At 39.1% G+C, this 26,008-nt stretch overlaps 2 protein-coding genes across 2 annotated transcripts; both read left to right on the forward strand.

The window, feature by feature from the left end:
- The first annotated feature begins 2,940 nt into the window (after positions 1-2,940).
- LOC145068451 (protein PLANT CADMIUM RESISTANCE 7-like) lies at positions 2,941-3,962 on the forward strand. Its single transcript, XM_079015419.1, has 4 exons — positions 2,941-3,121; positions 3,245-3,316; positions 3,386-3,598; positions 3,696-3,962. The coding sequence occupies exons 1-4, from the start codon at positions 2,983-2,985 to the stop codon at positions 3,770-3,772; spliced, it is 501 nt and encodes a 166-aa protein (XP_078871545.1). The 5' UTR covers positions 2,941-2,982; the 3' UTR covers positions 3,773-3,962.
- A 1,439-nt stretch (positions 3,963-5,401) lies between these two features.
- Positions 5,402-6,822, forward strand: LOC145070394 (protein PLANT CADMIUM RESISTANCE 3-like). Its single transcript, XM_079017339.1, has 4 exons — positions 5,402-5,703; positions 5,800-5,871; positions 6,216-6,428; positions 6,539-6,822. The coding sequence occupies exons 1-4, from the start codon at positions 5,496-5,498 to the stop codon at positions 6,613-6,615; spliced, it is 570 nt and encodes a 189-aa protein (XP_078873465.1). The 5' UTR covers positions 5,402-5,495; the 3' UTR covers positions 6,616-6,822.
- The last annotated feature ends 19,186 nt before the right edge of the window (positions 6,823-26,008 follow it).

Here is a 26,008-nt window from a genome sequence, read left to right on the forward strand (position 1 = left end):
TGAAGATGTGTAGTTCATGTGTCCATGTACCAATCGACATTTACCGAGTCATGGAGAGTCATTGATCTAAAAGCTTGTGGGAGATTGGTTGCTTGGTTGGTTGAATTTGGAAAATTATACCATTTCTAGGCATTAGGTTTTCCAGAAATAAAAGCCTACTGTTGTTGGGATGGATGACTAGCATAGGGTTGTTGGGCTACCGAAGCAGGAAATTGCTAAGCCTCATAAGGTTGTCGTTGTTGCTGAGTGGAGAAATTGGGCCACTGGGCTGTCTCATTTGGGAATGGAAGAATTCCTTTATGTAGTGAGCCACCAGGACGTCCTTGAAGACATTGTTGCTGCTATCGCATGGAAAAAACAAGAGCTAAATTAGGAGCAGCCAAGTGGTAGTACCAGCCCCCTCCACTGTTGACAATATTTGATGGGTGATAATCATCATTATGCTATTCTTGGCTACCACGCTAGCCATTAGATTGACCACTTATGACGCCACCCCTACCACCAACATGCCCAATGTTTTGATGATAATTTTCACGAGCGTAGTTCTATCCCTAGTTGTTGTAGTTAACATTGAGAATAATGGGGGAAGAAGAGTTTTTGGAATGAGTCATATTAACTAACGATTTTGATTTTGGAGCATGTGTTGTTCCTCAAGAGTAAGGATAGATTTCATCTCGATAAACATCTAGAATGAACTTTGGCGGTGGATGGTGGTTGCGATAACGTCATACTTTTGTGACAACCCATTGATGGCAATAATGACAAGATTTATTATGATGACGTGGGTGCCAATGTTTGTAAGAAGATTGAAAATAGCCTTGATACGTGAACAATATGCCATTATATTGGAGCCACCGATCATAAGGTTTCAAATTTTGTTATGAAGTTCCCATCCTTTTGCTTCATTGTTTTCTCGGAAGAGGTCCTTGATGGTTTGCCAAACATCATGAGCGGTAGAATCATTCTTCAAAATAGTTTGAAGAAAGATTTGAGAGAGTGTATCATATAACAAATGCTTGACAATGGAGTGAACCCAACACCATTCTTTATAGGTTGGTTTTGAGATTCGAGCCATCAAGATGTTTATAAACAAGTATCTGTGCAGTTGTTTTTTAAAAACTCCTCCACAAATCATAGTTCAATCTATCCAAATAAAAAATAAGCGGGACATAGGATTTAATGTTCATGATGCCACAGATCTTGTCATTGGGTGTAGTAGAAGGATCCATGGAAGAAAAAGAGGTAGAAGACAAGAATTAAAGTAGGTACAAAGAAAGAAAATGTCGACAGAGAGATTGTCAACAAGGAGGAAAACAGAAGGATAGGCTAATATGGTTTAGAAAAGTCTCATACCATGTTATTAACGTATTTTCCTATAATGAGAAATTATTATTGCACTACATTTCTAGAACAATACATGGAAAACAGGCTAAACAATAAGTATGCTACACAAGCAATGGGCCACACAGCCAAAATACAAAATATAAAACATACACAACTAGCACGCATATATACAACTAACACTTTCTAGATTTTTACTCTTCAAAGCTACATAACTTCAATGAAATCTTCTCAATGGTCATATTTTTTATTAAACGGTTGAACTTTTATACATCAAAAGTTACCACAGAACTAACAAAACAATACAATGGAATAGACAATATTTGGTTTAGAAACCACACACCCATACTAACATTTATGTTTCTTATTCTGATTCACAAACCCATTATAAGAATAGAAAGACCAATTTGTCAATTATTTTTGAAACATCTGAATTCGATTAAACTAGCAAAAAGCTAGAAACCAAAGATTACAAGAAGTGCATGCCAAAACTGTGTTTTGCAGCCAAATAACGTAGTTCAGCTTAGCTTTTTCTACACCTATTAGAAATCCAAAAAGATCCTATCAACAACATCATAAAAAATATCATATTTTCTAAGAATAACTGAACCAAAACTAATAGAATTCTGAAACCTCCAAAGAGTCCAAAAGGAAGTCAACACCACTGCATCAAAAGCCTTTCGTTGGCCACCTATGAACCGAGTTGTGTCCGCATAAATTTATCGATTAATGAGTTCCTTCCAATAGTGTGAACAATAAACAAAACATCGTTATAAAAGTTCCAAATAGGTCACTGCATCATCATTACTATCGTCTCCAAAATCCACCGCTTACCCAAAGCAAAGGAACCAAATCGATCCAAATCATCATATCTTCCACCACCAAGAAACCACCAGGAATTCTAATATTATTACCATCATTTCAATTTATTGAAATATTGATATATAAAAATTGTTTTTATCTGTAATTAATCTGACCTTTTTTTGGTGGTTGACACGACATCTATTACCAAATAATGAACAATAACATAATTTATATCACGTTTTAAAGGAAAAATCAAATCTACTACTACAAATCACCCCTAATACAACTTATGTTTCAAGTGAGACTTGAATTTTCGACCTCGTATTAACACACTACATACTAAAAGGTAAAACTTTTATTAACCCTAAACCCACCCCGAAGCTTGAATCTTTAAAGGATAGGATACTTAGATTTTTGGAATTGAATTTCAACATTATTTGATGGTAAATCCATCTTCAAGATAACTTCAACCTCTTAAATATATGTAAATCGCACTTTAACGCACTCTATACGGTCCTAGAACATTAGGATAAGAATGTCCTATGCTAAGCACATTAAACTCAAAGTTAAAACTGATCCAAGCTTATATTAAAGAAAACGTCATCATATCATGAGTACATGATATATCTATATGTACGTCGTCTTTTATTTTAGTACCTTACACATCAATGGACTTGTTCATAGATTAGAGTGAAATATTATAAGAAATTTCCAAGTTGATGCATAAAATTATTATTATTTCCCCTGTTGATTCAAGTAAAATATCCATGGGATCCATAAATATGTGCTTTATAGTAGCTGGTTTAAAGCAACTCTTGACTATTGGTTTGAATAATCATGTATTCTCCTAAGCCTCCACATCTCTCAGCCCCTCCACAAGGATATGGTCAACCACCATATACCACCGGCGTTTCAGCATCAGCTCAGACGTCCTGGTCAAGTGGACTGTGTGACTGTTGTGTTGATATCCCAAATTGTAAGTCACGAGAAGTATGCAATCTTTTTTATACACAATAACCATCATTCATCAATGGTGATTACCCTCTTTTTATTTTTCTTTTATTCAGCTAATTTCTTTACTTAACTTCTTAAATGATAGGTTGCTTAACATGTTGGTGCCCTTGTATTATTTTCGGACAAATAGCTGAGATTATAGACAAAGGAACAACTTGTAAGTAGTTACATGATTATCAAACAAAAACTGGTTTTCATCCACTAATAAATTTTGAACATAACACAGCTTGTGGAGTACATGGTGTTCGGTATGCACTGATCAATGTCTTAACGGGTTGTGGATGCCTTTATTCTTGTATGTATCGAACTAAGTTGAGGCGTCAACAAGGATTGCCTGAAGCTCCAACCAATGATTGTTGTGTTCACTTCTGTTGTGGGCCATGCGCTTTGTGTCAAGAGTATCGTGAGCTCCAATGCCGTGGATATGACATGTCTATTGGTAATCAATCATTGTCATTAAATCGATACCATATTTACTGTATATCTTTTTGATCATGGGATGCTAATTGGCTTTTGTTGATTATGTAACTATTCAGGATGGAAAGAAGGTATGAATAGGCAGATGCATGGAGTTCAAATTCCACCTGCGGCTATTGGGGGAATGAATCGTTAAGTTTGGGGCCAAAACTTCAAGTGTACTTAAAGTTTTCAATACTCATAGAGCAAAATATACGTTTGTGGGCACATTCGGTAATGTTTAAACTAGTCAAGAAAAAGTGTAAATCAATTGGAGGTGCTAAAGATCCCAAATTTCATGATCTCTATCTTTCGGATTAATAAAAAAAGTGTGTTTTTTATTTTTATTTTTATATGGGTATTGTACGGTGGTTTGTTGTAAACCGTAGGGTTTTCTTTCTTTTTTTTTCTTTTTTTCTTTTTTAATTTTTAATCTTCAATGAATATATTGCAAACTATTGATATTTGTAAAATAATATAACACATAAAAGTACATATCTTCGAATGGCAAATTTAAGTAATTTTTGGATTACTAGTCTTTTTTTTTAAAGTAAAAAACTTAGAAACAATTATTCTTCTAAAAAAAAGTAAACAACTAAAAGTTTCCAAATACTTATTGAGCAACATTTTCTTTTGCTGTAAGAGGGGGGCTATAATTAATGTTCCAAAAATCAGTTTTTTAGCAGTACTGTGACATGTTTGACTTTCGGATTAATAGGTTTTTATAATTTTCATTATTTTTTTTTATATTTCTACACACATAGAAATATTAAGAATTTATATGCTTTTTCATGTATATGGACTTTTATATATATATATATATATATATATATATATATATATATATATATATATATATATATATATATATATATATATATATATATATATATAACGTATTAAAAATCCTCATAACATTATCATTTGTTTTTATTTAGATAAATCTAAATAGATTAATGTTTATTATGAAAAATCCTTCATTTTCATATGTTTTTATTCAATTTATTGGTTCAATACGTATAATTTAACTGGTTCAGTCAGATTTGGGTAAAAACCGATAATCTTATTAGATCCGATTAAAAAATAAATATAAAACCATTGCTAATATCGGCAAAATAAATAGTTGACTAAATTTTGTAACGGGCATAGCTATTTTCTGGGTGTTTTCAATTGTAATTAATATGGTCATTATTAATTTACCTTACGATTTTGGTCTTGATCAGTCATCTCAAGTTAATACATTTTTTTTTAATTTTTTTGCAAAAGATCACTTTGTCGTTGGAGTAGAACTCGAAAAAAGATACACCACAAAGGCCAACTTTTTAATTTTCACTATCTTTTTCTTTTCTTTTTTTCATAAAATTACAAAATAGATATAAGCACTTAAAAAATATGATAAAATTACAAATTTGATCCCTCGGTATATGATATTTCAATTACATATATTCCAAGATCAAAAACGGTCATTTTAATTTTTATTACCGCTTAGACTATTAACTTAGATGAAACAAGAACCAAAACCCTTATGAAATAAGAACCAAATTTGATAGAGAAAACTTTCTTTAACCAAGGTTACAAACCCACCTATACTCATGGATCAAAATTGTTATTTACTCAAAATATTTTGTCATGGAATCTTCTGAAATAAACCGTACCCAAGAAGCAACGTAAACTATGCATTGAAATGGTAAGAGTTAGGTAAGAGTGTTTAAAAAACGTTATCGTTAGAAACAAGAAGGTCTTGGTCAACATTCAGCCATTGTTGAAACTTCCAAGTTGATGCATATAGATATTTCAATCTTTTGTTTAAACATTAAATATTCTTTCATCTGTCCTCAACAAAATATCGCCATTTCCTAGATTGGCCACCAGTAAACATCATGTATTCTTCTCATTCCCAAGACTATCCCCCAAAACAACCATCGCCACCACCATCAGCTCCTCCACAAACATTTTGCCAACCACCATCACTACCAGAATCCATTTACCAACCACCAGAGTATGCCACAGGTATTCCGGTGGCTCATAAACCCATCAACGAGAAATGGTCCAGCAGCCTTTGTGCCTGTTGCTCCGATGTCCCCAACTGTAAGTCCATGGCTAATCATCTTCTTTTTCTTCTCTATACAACTATCAATTCACAAAGTATATATAATCAAGTTTCTTTGTTTTTATAACACACAGGTTGCTTAACATGTTGGTGTCCATGCATTACTTTCGGACAAATAGCTGAGATCATTGACAAAGGGAACACTTGTAAGTGCATAAAGTCAGGGTTTTCTGATTTGAATGTTTAAATAATCAGACCATTTCTATTTATTGCTTCCAGATTAACTTCAGTTGTTTAATTACATCATTTTTTTTGTAAACATAAATCACATAATTCTTGATTTTCTTATAGCCGTGTTTGATATATTCAAATCTTAAACTTCTTTTTACCAAATTATTGCAACACAACATGAATCATGTTGATTACCACACACACCAATCCATATGTAAAAAGTATACGCGATAAACAAAAGAAAACCATAGATTTTAGTTTTAATGTATTTTATTAAGTGTATGAGATAAAAATAATAATTGGTATGTAATTCATACAGCCTGTGGAGTACAAGGGGCTCTCTATGCAATAATTGCAGCATTCACATGTTGTGGATGTTTGTATTCTTGTGTATTTCGGAGCAAGATGAGGAGCCAATATGGATTGCGTGAGACTCCATGCAACGATTGTCTTGTTCATTGGTGTTGTGAACCCTGTGCCTTGTGTCAAGAGTATCGTGAGCTTAAACATCGTGGATTTGACATATCTATTGGTAAATGATCTCACTTAACTGCTAACATATGTCCAAACATGTGATACATTAGAAATATATTGCATTATTATTTATCAAAGTCTGATTTGGATGATTATGACTGAATACAGGATGGCAAGGTAACATGGAGAGACAAAATCATGGAGTACAAATGCCACCTATGGCTCCAGGAGGAATGTACCGTTAAGATACCTATTCATTACTTCATTATGGAGAAACCGAATATTAATTTAAAGATAAACAGCCTAATTGTTTTTTTTATAGAAGATCACCAAATCGTTGGTAAATATTTTTTGCTTTGCGTATTGAACTTTATCATGTTGTAGTAATGTGTAACTTAATCGTTAGTTGTATTGAAATTTATTCTGTTATATAAGTATTGGTTTCATATTTACACATGGGGCTTGTGGTCAGTTTGGTATCTATCACTTGTTGGTATTACAAGGAGGCTTAAGGAGGTACCTAGGTTTTATGAATTAAAACAAAACAGGGGATACGAGAACAAAATGGGCAGCTTTAGCTGCATCTTTATTCACTTTCACAATTAAACAAGATGGGACAATACCACCAAAGTACACTTTCTCACATCTCTTTATGTTTCACTTTTCCCATCACTTTTGTAAGAATATTTGTCCTTTGTTCCTTGCTGCAAACGTGAGTCACTTTCACTTCTCCATTTTCCACACATTCTCTAATGAAATGGAATCTTGGGTCGATATGCTTACTCCTCCTGTGAAATATCGGGCTTTTTCATAAGATCTAAGGCTGACTTATTATCAATATGCTGGATTGCAGTCAGTGAGTAGGCGTCGTATCCAAATAACATGACATGTTGCCATGGTGGCTGCCATAAACTCTGCTTCACATGAGGATAAAGCAACACTCCGCTGTTTCTGAGACACCCATGTAACTAGGTTCTCATTAATGTAGAATGTCATACCACCAGTACTTCTCGTATCATCTACATCCATTGCCAAATCATTGTCTAAATAACCATCAATATTGATTTCTTTCTCCCCTTTTGAATAGACTAATCCATAATCCAAGGTTCCTTTTACATACCTAAGGATACTTTTCACCAACCGGAGGTGTTTTTCAGTTGGTTTTTCCATGAACCGAATAGAAACACCCACTTCAAAGGATAGATCGGGACGAGCATGTGTTAAATAGCGTAAGCTTCCTACGAAGCTTCTTTACTCAATCGGGTTTCTTCTGTTGGATTAGTGTCTAAGTCCATAACTATTTTGGTATGTACTTGACCCGATGGTGCATGGTCCTTTTGGGTTGCCTTCACCAAAGCAACTTGATAGGATGAATTATGGAGAGAAAGGATTAAATATGATTTATTAATATATTATGAGAATAATATATTAAAGGAGAAATCATATTGTTTAATTAATATTAGTCAATAATTAATTGGTAATTAGTTTTGTGACTAAGAGAGATTAATTAAACTTAAGGGACTGGAATTGTAATTATAGGATAATTGCAATTTGGGCCATGGATTGCCTTGTAATAAGGAGTGTACGAATTCTATGGGGAAACCCAAGAAGAAATCGTCCAAGGCCTTAATTAAAGGAGTCCATGGGTTGCTTAGGGATTAAGCATCCAAATTAGGGTTTCCTTGTTAGATAACCCTAATAGCCTCCTATATATATGGATCCCTTATGACCTAAAAACGTGGCTAAGACTTCTCTAGGGTTTGTGGACGTTTTTGGGCAGCCTCCATCCTCTCTCCTCTTCATCCTCTTGCTTATGGTGTTTGTGAACCATTAGAGGAGTGACATTTGTGACTCTAAGCTTTCTAAAGTCAATAGAAGGAGATTTGGGATTGTTATTGCTACATAACAATCAAGGTAACATCTTAAACCTATTCTCATGTTAATATGATTACTTGAATGTTAGAATTAGGGTTTATAGTCTTGGATAACTTGCATGTACAATAGAGAAACCTAGATCCAAGCATTAGGGTTTGTTTGAGCACATAGGATGTTCTTAGGACCAAACCCCATCAGTTGATTCAAAGGAAATAGTTCTAATTCAGTTCGAAATAAAAGTGAAGATGTGAAGGGAAATCAAAAAGATAATGAGAAGAAGGAGAAAAAGTTGATTGATGACTCTGGATTTGATTGCAGTTATTGTAATGGTTAAAATCATTATGCCAAGAAGATTGAAGTGTTTAAATTGTCAAAAGCACAAGGAAAAGCCTTAATTGACGAGGAATAGAACAATGTTGCCAGAAATATTGAGTTTGGTCCACTAATTCTAAAGATGAAGAATTATGATGCCCTTAAGAAAGAACTTAGGTCAAGGCAAGATTCCCGATTCATTAAGAGATCCACTAAAGAAATGATCTCTAACAGTTAGGCCAACCACTAGGAACCACAATACCTTTGCGTTTGTTGAGATCCTCAAAAGGCCATTCAAGAATAGCTTTAATGGCGTTCCAAAGGGGATTAAAGCATAGAAACAGAAAAGGGTCGAGTTATACCTTACTGTACTCTGAAATATCACAAAGATCTTGGATCTCCTTCTTCTCCTCTTGATCTACCTTCCCTCTTCTCTCAAGATCTTCAAAGAATCACACCAAAACACAAAAATTGCTAAGAGAGTTCTAGGGTTTCGAGAAGGATGCTCTGGGGGTGATGGGGGCTGACTTGGGTTAGAAGAAAGTGACCACACACTCACACCAAACATATACTTAATACATTTAAACAATACTTGTATTAAAATCGTGTTTATGAAAGGGACTATACACCCACACATAAACAACTTTATTTTATACACATAGCATGGATTTCATAGCAAATACTTAATATTTATGCGTTAGAAGAAAGTAATTACACACTCACTTGATTAGAAGATGATCGAACAACACTACGGCTTGTAGAAGTAGTATTCTTCGGCAGATCTGGAAGATCTTCACGAAAACCGGACTCCTCGCGGACAGAGCTTCGGCTCGGGAATTGCACTTCTCGGGATCTTCGGGGCCTCGAGACTTGCTTCGGGGCTCGGGAATGATACCAGGGCTTCGGGATAATTCTTGCACGAAAAACGATGCAAAGACACGAGAGAAAGGGAAGAAATGAGCAAAGAACTCGGCTGCCCTCGACACCCTTTTATAGGGGGCTGGAAACCCGAATTACGCTGGGCGTAATGAAGATAGGGTCGCTGACTCCCCCCTCTGGATAATATCGAAATTTATATTTAAATTAAATATCGAAAATATTTAATAAACTTCAAAAATTCATATCTTCTTCATACGAACTCCGTTTTCGATGTTCTTTATATCCCCGCGTAGGTGAGACTATGCTCTACAACTTTCGTTTAGACTCTGTCGGCTAATTTTGAATTTATTTTTATTATTTATTTTTAGTAGGCCGGGACAGGAAAACTCCATTATAAAATCATAACTTCTTCATCCGACGTCCGTTTTTGCCTATCTTTTTATCGTTATACTACAATTAATGAGATCTTCGATTCTCATTTAGATTGTTTCGGCTAAAAACCGATCGGTCTCAAATCGAGTATTCAGGCTGCATACCGCTAAGTCGAAACTTCGAAAAATCATCACTTTCTCATACGAAGTCAGATTTGGGCATTCTTTTTATGCACGCTCACGGTTTAACGTATTCTATGACTTTCATTTAGATTGCTAAGGCTAAATATCGCTCTAACGTGAATTCACTTTTTACGTCGCGCTGTGTCGTGCCGGTTCTGTCGCGAAACTTCGACAGGTCATAATTTCTTCGTTATAACTCGGATTTCGGCGTTATTTATATGTACGGAATCCTTGTAGCATATACTACAACTTAGTTAAGGTTATTCATTCTAAATAACCTTCTATCAAAAAGTCATTTTTGACGCTTATCGTCTCTAAATTGACTAGCTCTGATCTACGGGTGTTACAATTATCTCCCCTTAGGATGATTACGCCCCAGAATCATCAACGAAATAGGGCTTAAATAATGATTCCACACGTTGTTTCTTCATCCTGGGTAATAACCGTAACTTCTACATTTTCTTGAAAGAGTGTTTAACTCTATGGCTTTCTTGACTACAGACGATGCCCAAATCTTGCATCTACTTTTCGTACTATGTTGTGCTTTCAATCGTAACCTTCAAGTTACAAAATAAATCCTTATTGCGGACTCCTTCTTCTTCCCGGGATAAATACATTCCTTTATCTATTGTTATAGACCGATGGGTCGTGTCCCGTTGACCTCTCATCGTATTCGGACTCAATTGATATGACCACTAGGGTCGGAATAACAACCATCTTACTAGTCATTACCGAAACAATGGTAATGACATACTTGAATAAAATGGAATCAATTACTAGCTTCTTGGTAACCTTGCGACTTCCCATGATCCAAGCGTGAGTCCTGTGCTTCCGGTAGTATAGATCTCTACTACCATTCACACCTACTCATACTCGTCCCAAGTATTGTCTCGCAGTTAACCAAGTCACCATACATAAATCATATAATCATTCAACACATCAGATAACAAAACTAGGTTTTATATTAATTCTTGAAACTATTACACAAAAGTTCAAGTTCACCATATACTATGCCTCTAATAGGCTACATCATAAGTTACTATTCGCACTGCTACTTCATAACTTGATTATTGGATATAAAATCCTCATCCTTGATTCGCTTCGTCGAGGATCATGTGGAATGCCCTTGGCTGTGGCGGTGTGTTTTTCTTTGGGCAGTCTTTAGAAATATGCCCTTCTTTGTTACATCTATAGCACACCTTCTTGATATGTGCACACTTGTTGGCGTAGTGCTCTGTCTTCCCACATTTGTAGCAAGTCATTTCCTCGCTACATTTCCCGAAGTGTTTCTTCTTACACTTCTCACACCACTTAGCTTCATCTCTTCCCCCAGATTTCAAGAATTTGCTTTCTTCGTCGATTATTGAAGATCCTTCACGCTTCCTTTTCTCTCCAACTTCAGCTCTTTCCAGAACCTTTTCTTTTATTTGGGTCTCAACATTCTTGGCTGCCCAGATGGCGGCTTTCAGAGTGGTTGCTTGCTTGACTGTCAGACCAAAGTCTGCAGGTAATCCATTGGCAAACTTGTTGACCTTGGAAAGTTCAGTTAGAATTAGGTATGGAATAAGCTTCATCTTCTCCGTAAAGCTTGTAGCGTATTCAGTGACGCTCAATTTTCCCTTCTTTAGATTCTGGAACTCATTGTTGATTTCCAGAAGATCCTGCTCAGAGCAGTATTGCATTTTCATTTGCTCCACGAACTCTTCCCAAGACATCTTGCTAGCTTCCCCCTTGGGCATTGAATCGGCCAGTAACTTCCACCAGCTCAGTACTCCAGATTTTAACAGAGGGATTGCAAGAGCGGTCTTCTGTTTGTTGCTATACTTGCAACTTTCAAACATTGTCTCCATCTCGGAGATCCAGTCCATGACTTGCATCGGTGTCAGGCTCCCAGAAAGACATGGTGGTTTAGATGCCATGAAATCCTTGTACTTGGATCCACGTCCATCATTGCCTCCATCCTGATTGTTTCGGCGAACTATTGGTGGGTTGGCTTGACCAATGGTCCCACTATAGTTCCCTTCTTCTGACTGCCCCTCATTCAGCTCAGGCTGTTCAACTGGTATTGAGGGTTCACTCCTGTTGTTCAACAACAATTGTCTCATTTCCTCCTTTTGTTCAGGCATCATGGCTTGAATCATGGTTCGCACTCCAGCCATTGTGATTGGTTCAGGCGTTGCTGCTACCACAACTACTCACTCAACCACAGGTGGTTGATTCCTATTTTCGTTCACGTTTCTAGCTCCACTCCTGGGTCTTGTCATTTTTTTTATCTATACACCGAATAAGGTGATTTTAGATCTTTATTCACGGTAGATATTCAAATCATCCTTATGACTCCAAAACTTTTACATGTTAGTTCTAATATCGTATACCTACGCTTAGAATCCTACACACATAAGATTTCCAGATCAGGTCGGCAACAGACCATAGATCCGAACAAATAATATCATATATGGCAAACATATAACAATTAGCACATAAAAGCATTTGAGGCAATTTTCCTAAAATATACTAGTGCTCGTGTCTAAAATATGGTAGACACTCATCTCACAATCATCGCTTAGCATTCTAAGTTTAAGTCTAGAAATCCTAAAAATTCCTAGTTCGCTTAAACTAATGCTCTGGTACCAACTATGACATCCCCAAATTTCACGGCCAAAAAAGACCGATTTGTTTATGCTTTGTTTTATAAATCAGAGTGATCGTTTAAAGAAAACGGTTGCGGAATTTGTTCCCAAAATAAAATATGATAACCATTTATCAAAACATTTCTCAAAGAGAATGTATTTTCATTAAATAATAAAACCTCGGGATGTCATGTTCCGATACAGACCAAAAGCATAAACAATATAAAATAGACCTTACAACAGTTATTTATAACTACTGATCTATAATCCAAAACCTCTCGTCAAGTCCACTAATTTATACTCTTGTGTCATTACCTGTAATGCAAAGAAAACTGAGTGGGTCAGGCTTGGGAGCCTGGTGAGCATATAGAGTTTTCAACCCACAATAATACAGTTATTATATTCAATTATCAAATAATCAACCCAATTACCCATCCCCATTATCTTTTTAAGGTTTTACCCTAAGAACCAACTATCCTTCATTCATTTATTCCCAAGGAATTGGCACGAAATCCATTGCTGCCAAAGTTTATCTATCAAGTACTAAATCCATAGTTATCAGGCGCTAACTCCATAGTCACCAAGGTTCACTTAATAAGCGCTGACTCCATAGTCGCCAAGGTTTACTCAATGTGCGCTAACTCCATAGTCGCCAAGGTTTACTCAACGTGCGCTAACTCCATAGTCGCCAAGGTTTATACAATAGGCGCTAACTCCATAGTCACCAACTATCCCATCTACCCAAGTTCTACCCAACATTTTCGTAGATATAAATACTTACACAGTTTAAATCATTTAACACTTGTATACAACATCAATTCCACGTCTATTTCAAATAGACAAATAATATATAAACACATAGCACGTATTTCATAGAAAATACTTCATATTTATGTGTTAGAAGAAAGTGACCACACACTCACACCAAACATATACTTAATACATTCAAACAATACTTGTATTAAAATCGTGTTTATGAAAGGGACTATACACCCACACATATAAACAACTTTATATTATACACATAGCATGTATTTCATAGCAAATACTTAATATTTATGCGTTAGAAGAAAGTAACTACACACTCACTTGATTAGAAGATGATCGAACAGCACTACGGCTTGTAGAAGTAGTATTCTTCGGCAGATCTGGAAGATCTTCACAAAAACCGGACTCCTCGCGGGCAGAGCTTCGGCTCGGGAATTGCACTTCTCGGGATCTTCGGGGCCTCGAGACTTGCTTCGGGGCTCGGGAATGATACCGGGGCTTCGGGATAATTCTTGCACGAAAGACGATGCAAAAATGCGAGAGAAATGGAAGAAATGAGCAAAGAACTCGGCTGCCCTCGACACCCTTTTATAGGGGGATGGAAACCCGAATTACGCTGGGCGTAATGAAGATAGGGTCGCTGACTCCCCCCTCTTGATAATATCGAAATTTATATTTAAATTAAATATCGAAAATATTTAATAAACTTCAAAAATTCATATCTTCCTCATACGAACTCCGTTTTCGACGTTCTTTATATCCCCTAGTAGGTGAGACTATGCTCTATAATTTTCGTTTAAACTCCGTCGGCTAATTTTGAATTTATTTTTATTATTTATTTTTAGTAGGTCGGGACAGGAAAACTCCGTTATAAAATCATAACTTCTTCATCCGACGTCCGTTTTCGCCTATCTTTTTATCGTTATACTACAATTAATGAGATCTTCGATTCTCATTTAGATTGTTTCGGCTAAAAACCGTTCGGTCTCAAATCGAGTATTCAGGCTGCATACCGCTAAGTCGAAACTTTGAAAAATCATAACTTCCACATACGAAGTCAGATTTGGGCGTTCTTTTTATGCACGCTCACGGTTTAACGTATTCTACAACTTTCATTTAGATTGCTAAGGCTAAATATCGCTCTAACGTAAATTCATGTTTTACGTCGCACTGTGTTGTGTCAGTTCAGTCGCAAAACTTCGACAGGTCATAACTTCTTCGTTATAACTCGGATTTCGGTGTTCTTTATATGTACGGAATCCTTGTAACATATACTATAACTTAGTTAAGATTATTCATTCTAAATAAACTTCTATCAAAAAGTCATTTTTGACGCTTATCGTCTCTAAATTGACTAGCTCTGATCTACGGGCGTTACAACAACTCTCCCCCACTTGTCTCAGACTTCGTCCTCGAAGTCTGCTGCTGCTGAATCTGGAAACAACTCTGGGTAATGCTCCTGCATCTCCTCCTCGGACTCCCACATCCACTCTGAACCCTTCCGGTGTTGCCACTGCACCTTCACTAACTGAATCACCTTGCTCCTCAAGGTCTTCACCTTCCGATCTAAGATCGCAACTGGTCTCTCGACATAATTTAGGCTGGTATCAACCTGAATATCCTCCATGGGTAGTACTACCGACTCGTCCAACAAACACTTCCACATCTGAGAAACATGGAAAGTGTTGTGGATCTGGCTAAGCTCTACCGGAAGATCCAATCGGTAGGCGACACGACCCACCCGGGCCTAAACCCTGAAAGGACCAATGAACATGGGGCCCAGCTTGCCCCTCTTTCGGAACCTTATGACACCCTTCCGGGGTGATACCTTTAGGAGGACCATGTCACCCACTTGAAACTCCAAGTCTGAACGCCTCCTGTCGGCGTAACTCTTCTGCCGACTCTGCGCCGTCTGCAGTCTACTACGAACTTGCTGGATCAACTTTGTCGTCTTGAGCACCACTTCGGTGCTCCTAATGACATGCTGAGCTAACTCGCCCCAACAGATCGGGGTCCTGCACTTCGTCCTTTATAGCATCTCGAAAGGAGGGCGGTCAATACTCGCATGGTAGTTGTTGTTATACGAAAATTCCGCTAACGGAAGATACGTATCCCAACTGCCATCGAAATCTAGAACACATGCCCGGAGCATGTCCTCAAGAGTCTGGATCGTCCTTTCGCTCTGCCCGTCCGTCTGAGGGTGGAAAGCAGTGCTGAAAAGGAGACGAGTCCCAATCTCGTCGTGAAACCGCATCCAGAATCTGGAAGTAAAACGGACGTCTCGGTCTGACACTACCGAGACAGGCACTCCATGTCGTGCCACCACTTCTCGCACATAAATATCGGATAGCTTCTTCGCCGATATACTCTCCTGGATCGGTATAAAATGAGCACTCTTCGTCAACCGATCCACAACGACCCAAATCGAATCCACTCCACATGGAGTCCTGCGAAGCTTAGTGATGAAATCCATGGTGATGTCTTCCCATTTCCACACTGGAATGTCTAACGGCTGCATCTTGCCCTGAGGCCTATGGTGTTCTGCCTTGACCTTCTTGCAGGTCAGGTACCTTTCCACATACCAGGCGACATCCCGCTTCATGCAGGGCCACCAATAATAGGGTCGAAGATCTCTATACATCTTCGTCGCCCCTAGATGGATAGAAAATCAAGACTTGTGGAACTCATCCATCAGCACCTGCCGTGCCCCTCCCCAGTACGGCACCTAAACTCTCCCATGAAGGGTCAACAACTCTCCCATGAAAGGGTTGCTGCCGCCTTGCGGCTTAGGGCGTCGGCCACCACATTGGCCTTCCCTGAGTGATAAAGGATCTCTCAATTGTAATCCTTCAATACATCTAACCATCGCCTCTGCCTCATGTTCAGATTCGGCTGATCTATGAAGTACCTCAAACTCTTGTGATCAGTGTAAATGGTACAACAGACCCCATAAAGGTAATGTCTCCAAATCTTGAGGGCAAACACCACTGCCCCCAACTCTAAATCATGTGTAGGCTAGTTAGCCTCGTGAGGCTTCAACTGTCTTGAGGCGTAAGCTATCACATGTCCTTGCTGCATCAGCACTGCTCCCATACCTGTGATCGAAGCGTCACAGTAGACTACGAAATCCTCTACTCCTTCTGGCAGGGCAAGAATCGGTGCCTCGCACAATCTCTGTCTAAGGGTCTCGAATGTTGCTTGCTGCTCAGGCCCCCAGCAAAAAACACCATTGACTTCTTAGTCAATCGGGTGAGCGGTATAGTTATCTTGGAGAAATCCTGGATGAATCTCCCATAGTACCCTGCCAAACCTAGGAAGCTCTGAATCTCAGATGGAGACTTCGAAACCTCCCACTGCATCACGGCCTCTATCTTGGACGGATCTACAAGAATACCCTTCTGGTTGACGAGGTGACCAAGGAATTGCACCTCGCACAACCAGAACTCGCATTTGGAGAACTTCGCAAAAATTCTTTCCCTCCTCAAGGTCTCTAGCACCTTCCTCAGGTGCTCCTCGTGCTGCTCCTGGGTCTTGGAATAAACCAAGATTTCATCAATGAACACTATCACAGACTGATCCAGCATCGGTCTGCACACGCGGTTTATGAGATCCATGAATGCGGCTGGAGCGTTAGTGATCCCGAACGGCATCACCACAAACTCATAATGACCATACCTGGTCCTGAAAGCAGTCTTCTGCACATCCTCATCTCTGACTCGCATCTGATGATACTCGGAGTGTAAATCAATCTTGGAAAACCATGACGCTCCCTGTAGCTGATCAAACAAATCATCTATCCTCGGGAGTGGGTAACGGTTCTTCACCGTTACCTTATTCAACTCCCGGTAATCTATACACATGCTGTGCGACCCGTCCTTCTTCTTTACAAACAAAATCGGTGCTCCCCAGGGCGAACTGCTCGACCTGATAAAACCCTTGTCTAGCAGCTCTTGCAGCTACGTACACAACTCCTGCATCTCTGGGGGAGCCAACCGATACGGTGCCTTGGCTATCGGAGTCGCACCAGGGATCAGGTCAATCCTGAACTCGACCTGCCTCTCGGGAGGTATTCTAGGCAAATCCTCTGGAAATACATTCGGGTAGTCTCGCACTACCGGAACATCATCAACCGCCATCTTGCCCTTCTCCCTGGCATCTACAACATAGGCAATATAACCGACGCAACCCTGTTGGAAGTAGCACCTCGCTCTCGCTGTTGAACACAGAACTAGTCCGCGCTATGGCTTCTCGCCCTGAATCACTAACTCCCCCCACTGGGAGTGCCAACCCTTACCAACTAAAGCTCACAATCTATCACCACCCCATTGGGGCTTAGCCAATCCATGCCTACTATAACTTTATTCCCTCGCAGGGGAATAGGGACCAAGTCCACCAGAAACTACTCATCGATTAACTGAAGAGAACATCCTCGGTGTACCCTTGCAACCCTAACGGTCCTATCAGCTGCTATCTCAACCTCAAGTGCATAATCTAGCTCCCCTGGAGCTCTGCTAAACCTCTTGCTAAGCACAAGAAAGACGAATGAGCGGGTAGCCCCCGAATCAAACAATATTGTAGCTGAAATGTCATTCACTGAGAACGACCCTATACAAAACATATAACCATAAGAAACAATCAATAATAAATGCATAGATAAGGGAGAAATACATACCCGCCACCACATCAGTAGTCGCTCGTGCCTCCTCTGCCGTCAGCTGAAAAGCCCTACGCTTCGCCACCGGCGTCTCAACTTGGCCCTGACGGCCATCCATAATCCTCAAAGTAGCAGGAGCAGGTGCTGACACCTTCCGCGCAGCAGCTAAACTCGGACACTGGGACTTTTTATGTCCCCTCTGATTGCACTGGAAACAAATCAGATCTGATGCCGCAACGACGGTAGTAGTGCCTGTACAATCTCTGCTCATATGCCCAGTCTGGCCACACTTGTAGCAGCGGGCACTCCCTGCCTTGCACGCCCCATCGTGCAATCTCCCACACTTGCCACACCGACCGTGGCTCTGCTGACTCCTAGCTCCGTGATCTGAATCCTTGGGCTTTTTTCCCGAACTCCCTGAACGTGGAGCCTCCTCCAGCTTCCTCTTTCTCTCCATCTCAAGGTCAATCTCTCTCTCTCCCTAGCAATCATGTCATCCAGCGTTTTACAGCTAGACCGGCTCACGAACTGGCGGATATCACTCTGCAGCATTTCATGATAACAAGCCTTCTTCATTTCCTCATCAGCCGCGTATTGAGGAACAAGAAGAGCCCTCTCCCTGAACTTAGCGGTAATCTCCGCCACTGTCTCTGTAGTCTGGGTAAGATCCTAAAACTCTCTGGCTAACTGTTGCACCTCAATGACCGGTGCAAACTCAGCTCTGAACCTGGTAGTAAAATCAACCCAGGTCATAGCTGTTGGATAAGGTGTCTAAGTCCATAACTTATTTGGTATATACTTGACCCGACCCGGCATGGTCCATTTGGGTTGCACTTCACCCGAACTATTTATGGATAATTTTATGAGAGTTATACACATATGTTTATTAATATATTATTAGTTATAATATATTAATATGAAGTTATGTTATTTAATTAGTCTTAGTCTTAAATTAATTATGAATTAATTTAGAGATTAAAAGGAAGACTAATTAGATTGTGGGCTATTGGTTTTATATAGTGTGGGCTAATACTCATTTGTTAATGGGGTAGGCTTGTATGGAAGTCCATGGATGATCCATGGAGCTTTTAACCCATGGATCCTTGGAAAAGGAAAGGTCATGGGTTATTAGGGTTTCACCCTAACCATGCACACTATATAAGCATGCTTATGATGCATGAAATGGCAACTAGTGAACTAGTGTGTGTGTGTGTGCTTGTGTGTGGCCGAAAATACAAGTGTGTATACTCTCTCAAAGTTTTCCAAGAGTTTGTGGTGATTTGTGATTCCATTTGAGGCATTCACATTATTGGTGCTTGGCCCTCAAACTCCTCAAGAATCAAACTCATCAAAAAGGTATGTAATCTCTTCTAACTCTTTTATGTTTAAAAGTACCCCATGCCATGTTAGATAGGTTATTAACCTTGGAAAATTATTATTTTGCATGTATTTAGACAAACATAGATCCAAGGTTTATTTGGGTTGCATGCACACTTAGGAAGTGTTAGATTGCTCAAAACCCAACAGTGGTATCAGAGCCTAGGCTTGCTTGTTTGATACTTGATGCAAAATAGTTGAAAAAGTCGAAAAACTTGTTGTCTGCCTGATGAACTCGTCGAGTCCATGGGGGGATTCGCCGAGTTCATGTGTATCTTCAACCTACTCGCCGAGTAGGTTCATGAACTCGACGAGTAGGAGCCACATAGTGCAGATTTTCGACTTTAGCTGCTGGAAATGGACTAGAAACATTACCCTAAACTGTTTTGGTGTTTTAAAACTTGTTTTAGTTGGTGTAATGGTTGTTCTAATCCATTTACAATAGCATATATCAAAATTCCATGATTTTTATGTGTTCATATAATTCTTGAAATTTTGATGATCATGTTCATGTTCTTATGAATTTAGAAGATGATAGGAATTATTTGCTGAATTGTTTAGAATTAATTCTTGATCATTTATGTGTTTTAATGGAGTCCATAATTTGTCCTCAATTTATGGATATCCAAAGGTCACTTTCTTTAACACACACATTTAAACACATAAGTTACATGAAAATGAAGAGTCTTCATTTTTATGGTCCTTTAATTCATAAGTTATGAAATGAAAAGTTTTGGATAGTTACAAACTTGCCCTCAAGTTTTGGAATTTGTAAAGTTTCACACACATTAATAAACTTTAATTCCAACCCTTAGAGTTTTAATAGTTAAAATTCAACCCTTATACTATTTATAACATTAATGGTTAATTATTATATATATGTATAAGAATAAGTCGTTCTACCGTTAGTAGGCCTCATTCACGAAGCCGGTCTATAAGGTGGGTATAAGGTTGTTGCCTATAAAATGGCAACTTAATGGGTGTCCACTCTCACCCACGGCTTGCTTGACTGGTGGAGGGTCGTTAGCCGAACGGGTAGGACAATGACTTTAAATCCTCATTAAAAGTATAATGATTATTATAAAGTAACTAAACCTTTTAATTCCCAATCTTAGTTATTTTAGGAAAAATGTGAACATGGTGCTAGTCCATGGAATTCACACTTTGTACCTTACCAAGTCGTTGGTGGAGCGTGTGTGGTTAACCGGCACACTAACTTGGACTAGTAAGGATCACGAAGGGTGACTTAATGTTTGTCATAGATCAATGGAGCGTGTATGGTTAAACGGCACATTGATTAGGTGATAATATTAAGGGTACCAAGTGAATTAGCATGGTTATTCACACCTTGTTTTGTGATCCTCGACATCCCAGTCACAAAACTTGAAGGGCACAATCGAGATTGAAATATGCCATTGAAAAGTTCAATGAATCTCAAAAGAATCTAGGAATTTCAAATCCAATTAAAACCTAATAATTCATTTTGTTTTTCATGGTGGAAATTGGTGAATCGTCATTCACCTACCTTTCAAATATATTATTACTTAGATTACGGCATCCCTCTTCTAAGTATAATATATTGTGATTGGGTCCTAGCCTTAATATTACATTTGGGTGTCTTATTAAGGATTCTATATATGTAATCTAAACTTGCTTTCTTCTTTCAGATGTCTTCCAACACTAATGCTTCAGTTTCTAACCCAACTGGTTCTTTCTCTCTCATGAATCTTTGTGGGAGGGTCATCTTTGATGGTTCCAACTTCATGGATTGGATTAGGAACATCAGGATGGTTACTCGTTATTAGGACAAGGAATATGTCCTTGATAAGGAGTTAAAAGAGCTTGATGAGTCTACTGCTACTCCTGAGGAGATCGCTGAATTCAGGACTCATGAGAGAGATGCTACTAAGGTGGTATGTATCATGATGGCCACGATGACAGCCGAGCTCCAAAAGTCATATGAAGATTTCTACCCTTTTGAGATGCACCAAGACCTGATGGAAAGGTACCATCAGAGTGCTCGTCAGGAGCGGTATAAAATAATCTCCTCCATAATAACTACCCGCATGAAGGACGGTGATTCCGTCACGGCTCACATGCAAAAGATGCAAAGATATGTGGATCGTTTGCTGAAGCTGAATGTGAACATCCCTGAGGAGTTGGCAATTGACATCATTTTGCACTCCTTACCTTCTTGTTATGATCATTTTCGTATGACATATCATATGAACAAGTAGGAAGTTACCCTCAGCAAGCTTCAAGGACTCTTGAAGACCGCTGAAACCAGTCTTAAGGGCAAGGCGGTTGTTACCTCTACTACTCCTACTCCAACATCTACCCCTGTTTTGGCTATCGGGAAAGGCAGAGGGAAAAAGAGGAAGCACCCTTCGAAGGGTACCAAGGGAAAGTCTCTTGAAGGCTCCTCATCGAAGACCAAGAGTGGTTCTATCACTCCTTCTGCCATTCCCAAGGATGCTGAATGCTTTTATTGCCATGAAAAGGCACACTGGAAGCGAAACTGTCCTAAGTACTTGCAGGATCTAAAGGATGGGAAAGTGAAACCCACCCATGCAGGTATTTACACTATATTGTCTAATTACTCAACATATTCTAACTCTTGGGTGCTTGATATAGGATGTGGTATTCACATATGTTCTGATTTGCAGGGCCTAAGAAGACGTGAGGATGTGGAGCACGGGAAGATAAACTTGATCATGGGGAATAGGAAGGCTTCACCTGGTTCCAAGATTGGAGTTTATACTTTGTTGCTTAATAATGGGTTAAAATTAGATTTGAATAAATGTGTGTACTCGTCAGAAATGGCGAGGAATATTATTTCTTTTCATGCTTTGTACAAACAAGGTTTTACCTTTTCGTTTGATAATGAATGTGGTGGTATTAATGCTTTCTTTAAAAATGTGTTTTTATTTTAAAGCGTTACCTTGTGATGGTGTGTATGAAATTGTGTCGATTGTAGACAACTTAGGAAATAATGTGTTGTATATTGATTCTTCTACTAGCCTAGATAAAGCATCATTGTGGCATTGTCGTCTTGGACATGTAAACAAGAAACGCATAGGCCAACTCCAAAAGAGTGGAGTCTTGGAATCATTCGACCTTAAATCGGATGATAGTTGTGAATCTTGTCTACTTGGAAAGATGACAAAATCACCCTTCACTGGAACTTGTGAAAGGGGTGAGGGTTTGTTGGACCTAATACATACTGATGTATGTGGGCCATTCAAAACCGCCACAAGGGATGCTAATCAGTATTATGTGACTTTTATTGATGATTTTAGTAGATATGGGTATGTCTACTTAATCAAACATAAGTCAGAAACCTTTGAAAGGCTTAAGGAATTCAAACAGGAAGTAGAAAATCAATTGGGCAGGAACATTAAGATGCTTCGATCCGATCGAGGTGGTGAGTATCTTAGTACCAAGTTCCTTGACTATCTTAAGGAGTGTGGGATTGTCTCACAATTGACTCCTCCCAGGACACCACAGCTGAATGGTGTAGCTGAGAGGCGTAATCGAACCTTGTTGGACATGGTTCGCTCTATGATGAGTCGAGTTTCGCTACCAATCACTTTTTGGGGGTATGCCTTAGAGACTGCCGCCCATATCCTTAATTTAGTCCCTACAAAGAAGGTTGCCAAAACACCTCATGAGATGTGGACTGGGAAGGTTCCCAATTTAGACCACATCAATATTTGGGGTTGCGAGGCTTTCATGAGGCGTGAGACTCATGATAAGCTTGAACCCCGAAGTGAAAGGTGTATTTTCATCGGCTACCCACAGAAATCCTTCGGTTACCTCTTCTATACACCCAGTGAGAATGTGGTCTTTGTAGCGAGAAGAGGGGTCTTTCGTGAGAGAGAATTTATAAGCCAAAGAGACAGTGGGAGGAAAATTGATCTTGAAGAAATTCAAGAAGAAATTGGTGAAGGAACCTCAGACACTAGCAATCAACCTGAGGAGGAAACTCCTGTTGAGCAAGCTGACGAGTCTGTACCTCCGAGGCGTTCCACACGGGTTAGGAACACACCTTCGTTTTATTATGGCTTTCATATTACTATGGAAGGTGATACGTTTATCAGTGATAGTACACTGGTAAATTTGGATGAACCTAGCAGTGTTAAGGAAGCCATGGCAGGCCCGGAGTCTGCTAAATGGAAGGAGGCTATGGACAGCGAGATACGGTCCATGTATGAAAATCAAGTTTGGAACTTGGTTGACAATGTACCAGGCCGTAAAACAGTCGGGTGCAAGTGGATCTTCAAGAAGAAGACCGACATGGAAGAAAAAGCGCATACTTATAAGGCTCGACTGGTTGCGAAGGGTTTTACTCAGACTCAGGGTATTGATTATGATGAAACCTTCTCGTCGGTAGCAAAGATTAAGTCTATTAGGGTTATGCTAGCCATTGATGCATTTCATGATTATGAAATATGGAAAATGGATGTCAAAACCGCTTTTCTTAATGGAAAGTTGGCTAAGGATGTGTACATGAATCAGCCAGAGGGTTTTGTCAGTGCAGAGTACCCTAATAGAGTATGCAAGCTTAAGAAATCCATTTATGGATTAAAACAAGCATCTCGTAGCTGGAATCTTTGTTTCGACGAGAAGGTAAAAGAGTTTGGCTTCTCAAGAAGTGAAGATGAGTCTTGCGTGTATGTCAGAGCTAGTGGGAGTATAGTTAGCTTCTTAGTACTGTATGTGGATGACATACTACTTATAGGAAATGACATCCCAACCTTGCAGGAGGTTAAGTCCTGGCTTGAGAAGTGCTTTGCTATGAATGACCTAGGGGAGGCTGCCTATATCCTAGGGATAAGGATATTAAGAGAAAGGAGTAAAAGACTAATTGGACTTAGTCAGAGTACCTACTTGGATAAGGTGTTGAAAAGGTTCAACATGGAGAATTCCAAGAAAGGAGATTTACCGATCCAAAGCAATGCCAAACTGAGTAAGACTCAGAGTCCGAGTACAAAGGCAGAGATAGCTGAGATGAGCCAATTACCGTATGCTTCCGCTGTTGGCTCGATCATGTATGCTATGACTTGTACCCGCCCTGATGTGGCCTTTGCTTTGAGCATGGTCAGCAGGTATCAGGGGAACCCTGGCAAGACTCATTGGACCGTGGTAAAGAACATTCTCAAGTACCTGCGGAGGACTAAGGATTGGATCCTTACCCTTGGTGGGAGTGATGACTTGAGAGTATCAGGGTATAGTGATGCTAGTTTTCAGACTGATAGGGATAACTTCCGCTCTCAGTCGGGCTGGGTCTTTACCTTAAATGGAGGGGCAATTTCTTGGAAGAGTTCCAAGCAGGAGACGGTGGCTGATTCGACATGTGAATCAGAGTATATAGCAGCGAGTGAAGCAGCAAAGGAGGCAATATGGCTGAAGAACTTCATCGGAGACCTTGGAGTTGTACCAGCTATTAAGGAACCTATGGAGATTTTCTGTGACAGCAATAGTGCGGTTGCCTTAGCCAAGGAACCAAGAGATCATGGCAGATCCCGACACATTGACAGAAAATATCACTTCATAAGACACAAGATTGAAGAAGGACTCCTCGTGGCAAAGAGGATATCATCGGATGAGAATCCTGCAGATCCCCTTACGAAGGGACTGACGAGGGTTAAACATTTTCAGCATGCGAGGCGCATCGGGCTGAGGGACGATATTAGTTTTACAGATTAGATAGTTTTCCTGAAACTTGTAAAATGTAAGTGACGTTTGATGATGAATAAAATTTGTGATTTATTTATGAGTAAAGTGTTGCTGTCATTGTCAATTATTTACTATTGTTTCAGTTTTGCATGTTTTGACTTCCAGAATAATTAATTTATTCAAACCTCCACAATCGATCATACATCGGAAGTAGGTATGAATCAACATTGTCATGAATTGGGTTTGTAGATGGCTAAAGGTGTTTAGACATGGCAATGGTTGCTGCAACGTTCATGAGTGCTCATAAGTTATGAGTATTGGTATAAACCCACGCTCACTTGTATCACTTCATGGAATTTATCTCGAGTGATCGTGAGACGATAATATCATATAAATCTTCAAACCTAGAGATATGAGTTGTTACCTATGAGTTGGTTGTGCATTGATTGCACGTAAACGCATCAGTAACTTGATGTCATAAAACGTGCCTTTGTGTACAATTCAACAAGTAGTAGAACAAGCATATGATTCGAAGTTTATCTGTTCCTTCTAGAAATAGAAGCGATATCTGGGCCCCTCGATGATTTTGTGTTGACCCATGTACCGGGCCCGGTCAAAACTAAACTGATGTGTTCAGTAAAGTTTTTTGTCAAACAAATCGGAAATCCAGAAACAACTGCCAGACAATAAGCAAGACATAGTTCCATGTGTTTGTCCGGCTGATATCATGAGAACAGAGGATTACATGATCACTTGTCTTAAAATGGCGCTTCATAGTTCAATAGAGTTTTCGAGAGCTACGATTGCTGGTTGGTTCCTGAAGTTATATAGGCAAATACAGTTATTAGACTTATCCAAGTGGGAGTCTGTTGGATAAGGTGTCTAAGTCCATAACTTATTTGGTATATAC

Source organism: Lactuca serriola, chromosome 8 (genome assembly GCF_051521515.1).
Source record: "Lactuca serriola cultivar US96UC23 chromosome 8, Lser_US96UC23_V15, whole genome shotgun sequence".
Lineage (NCBI taxonomy): Eukaryota > Viridiplantae > Streptophyta > Magnoliopsida > Asterales > Asteraceae > Lactuca > Lactuca serriola.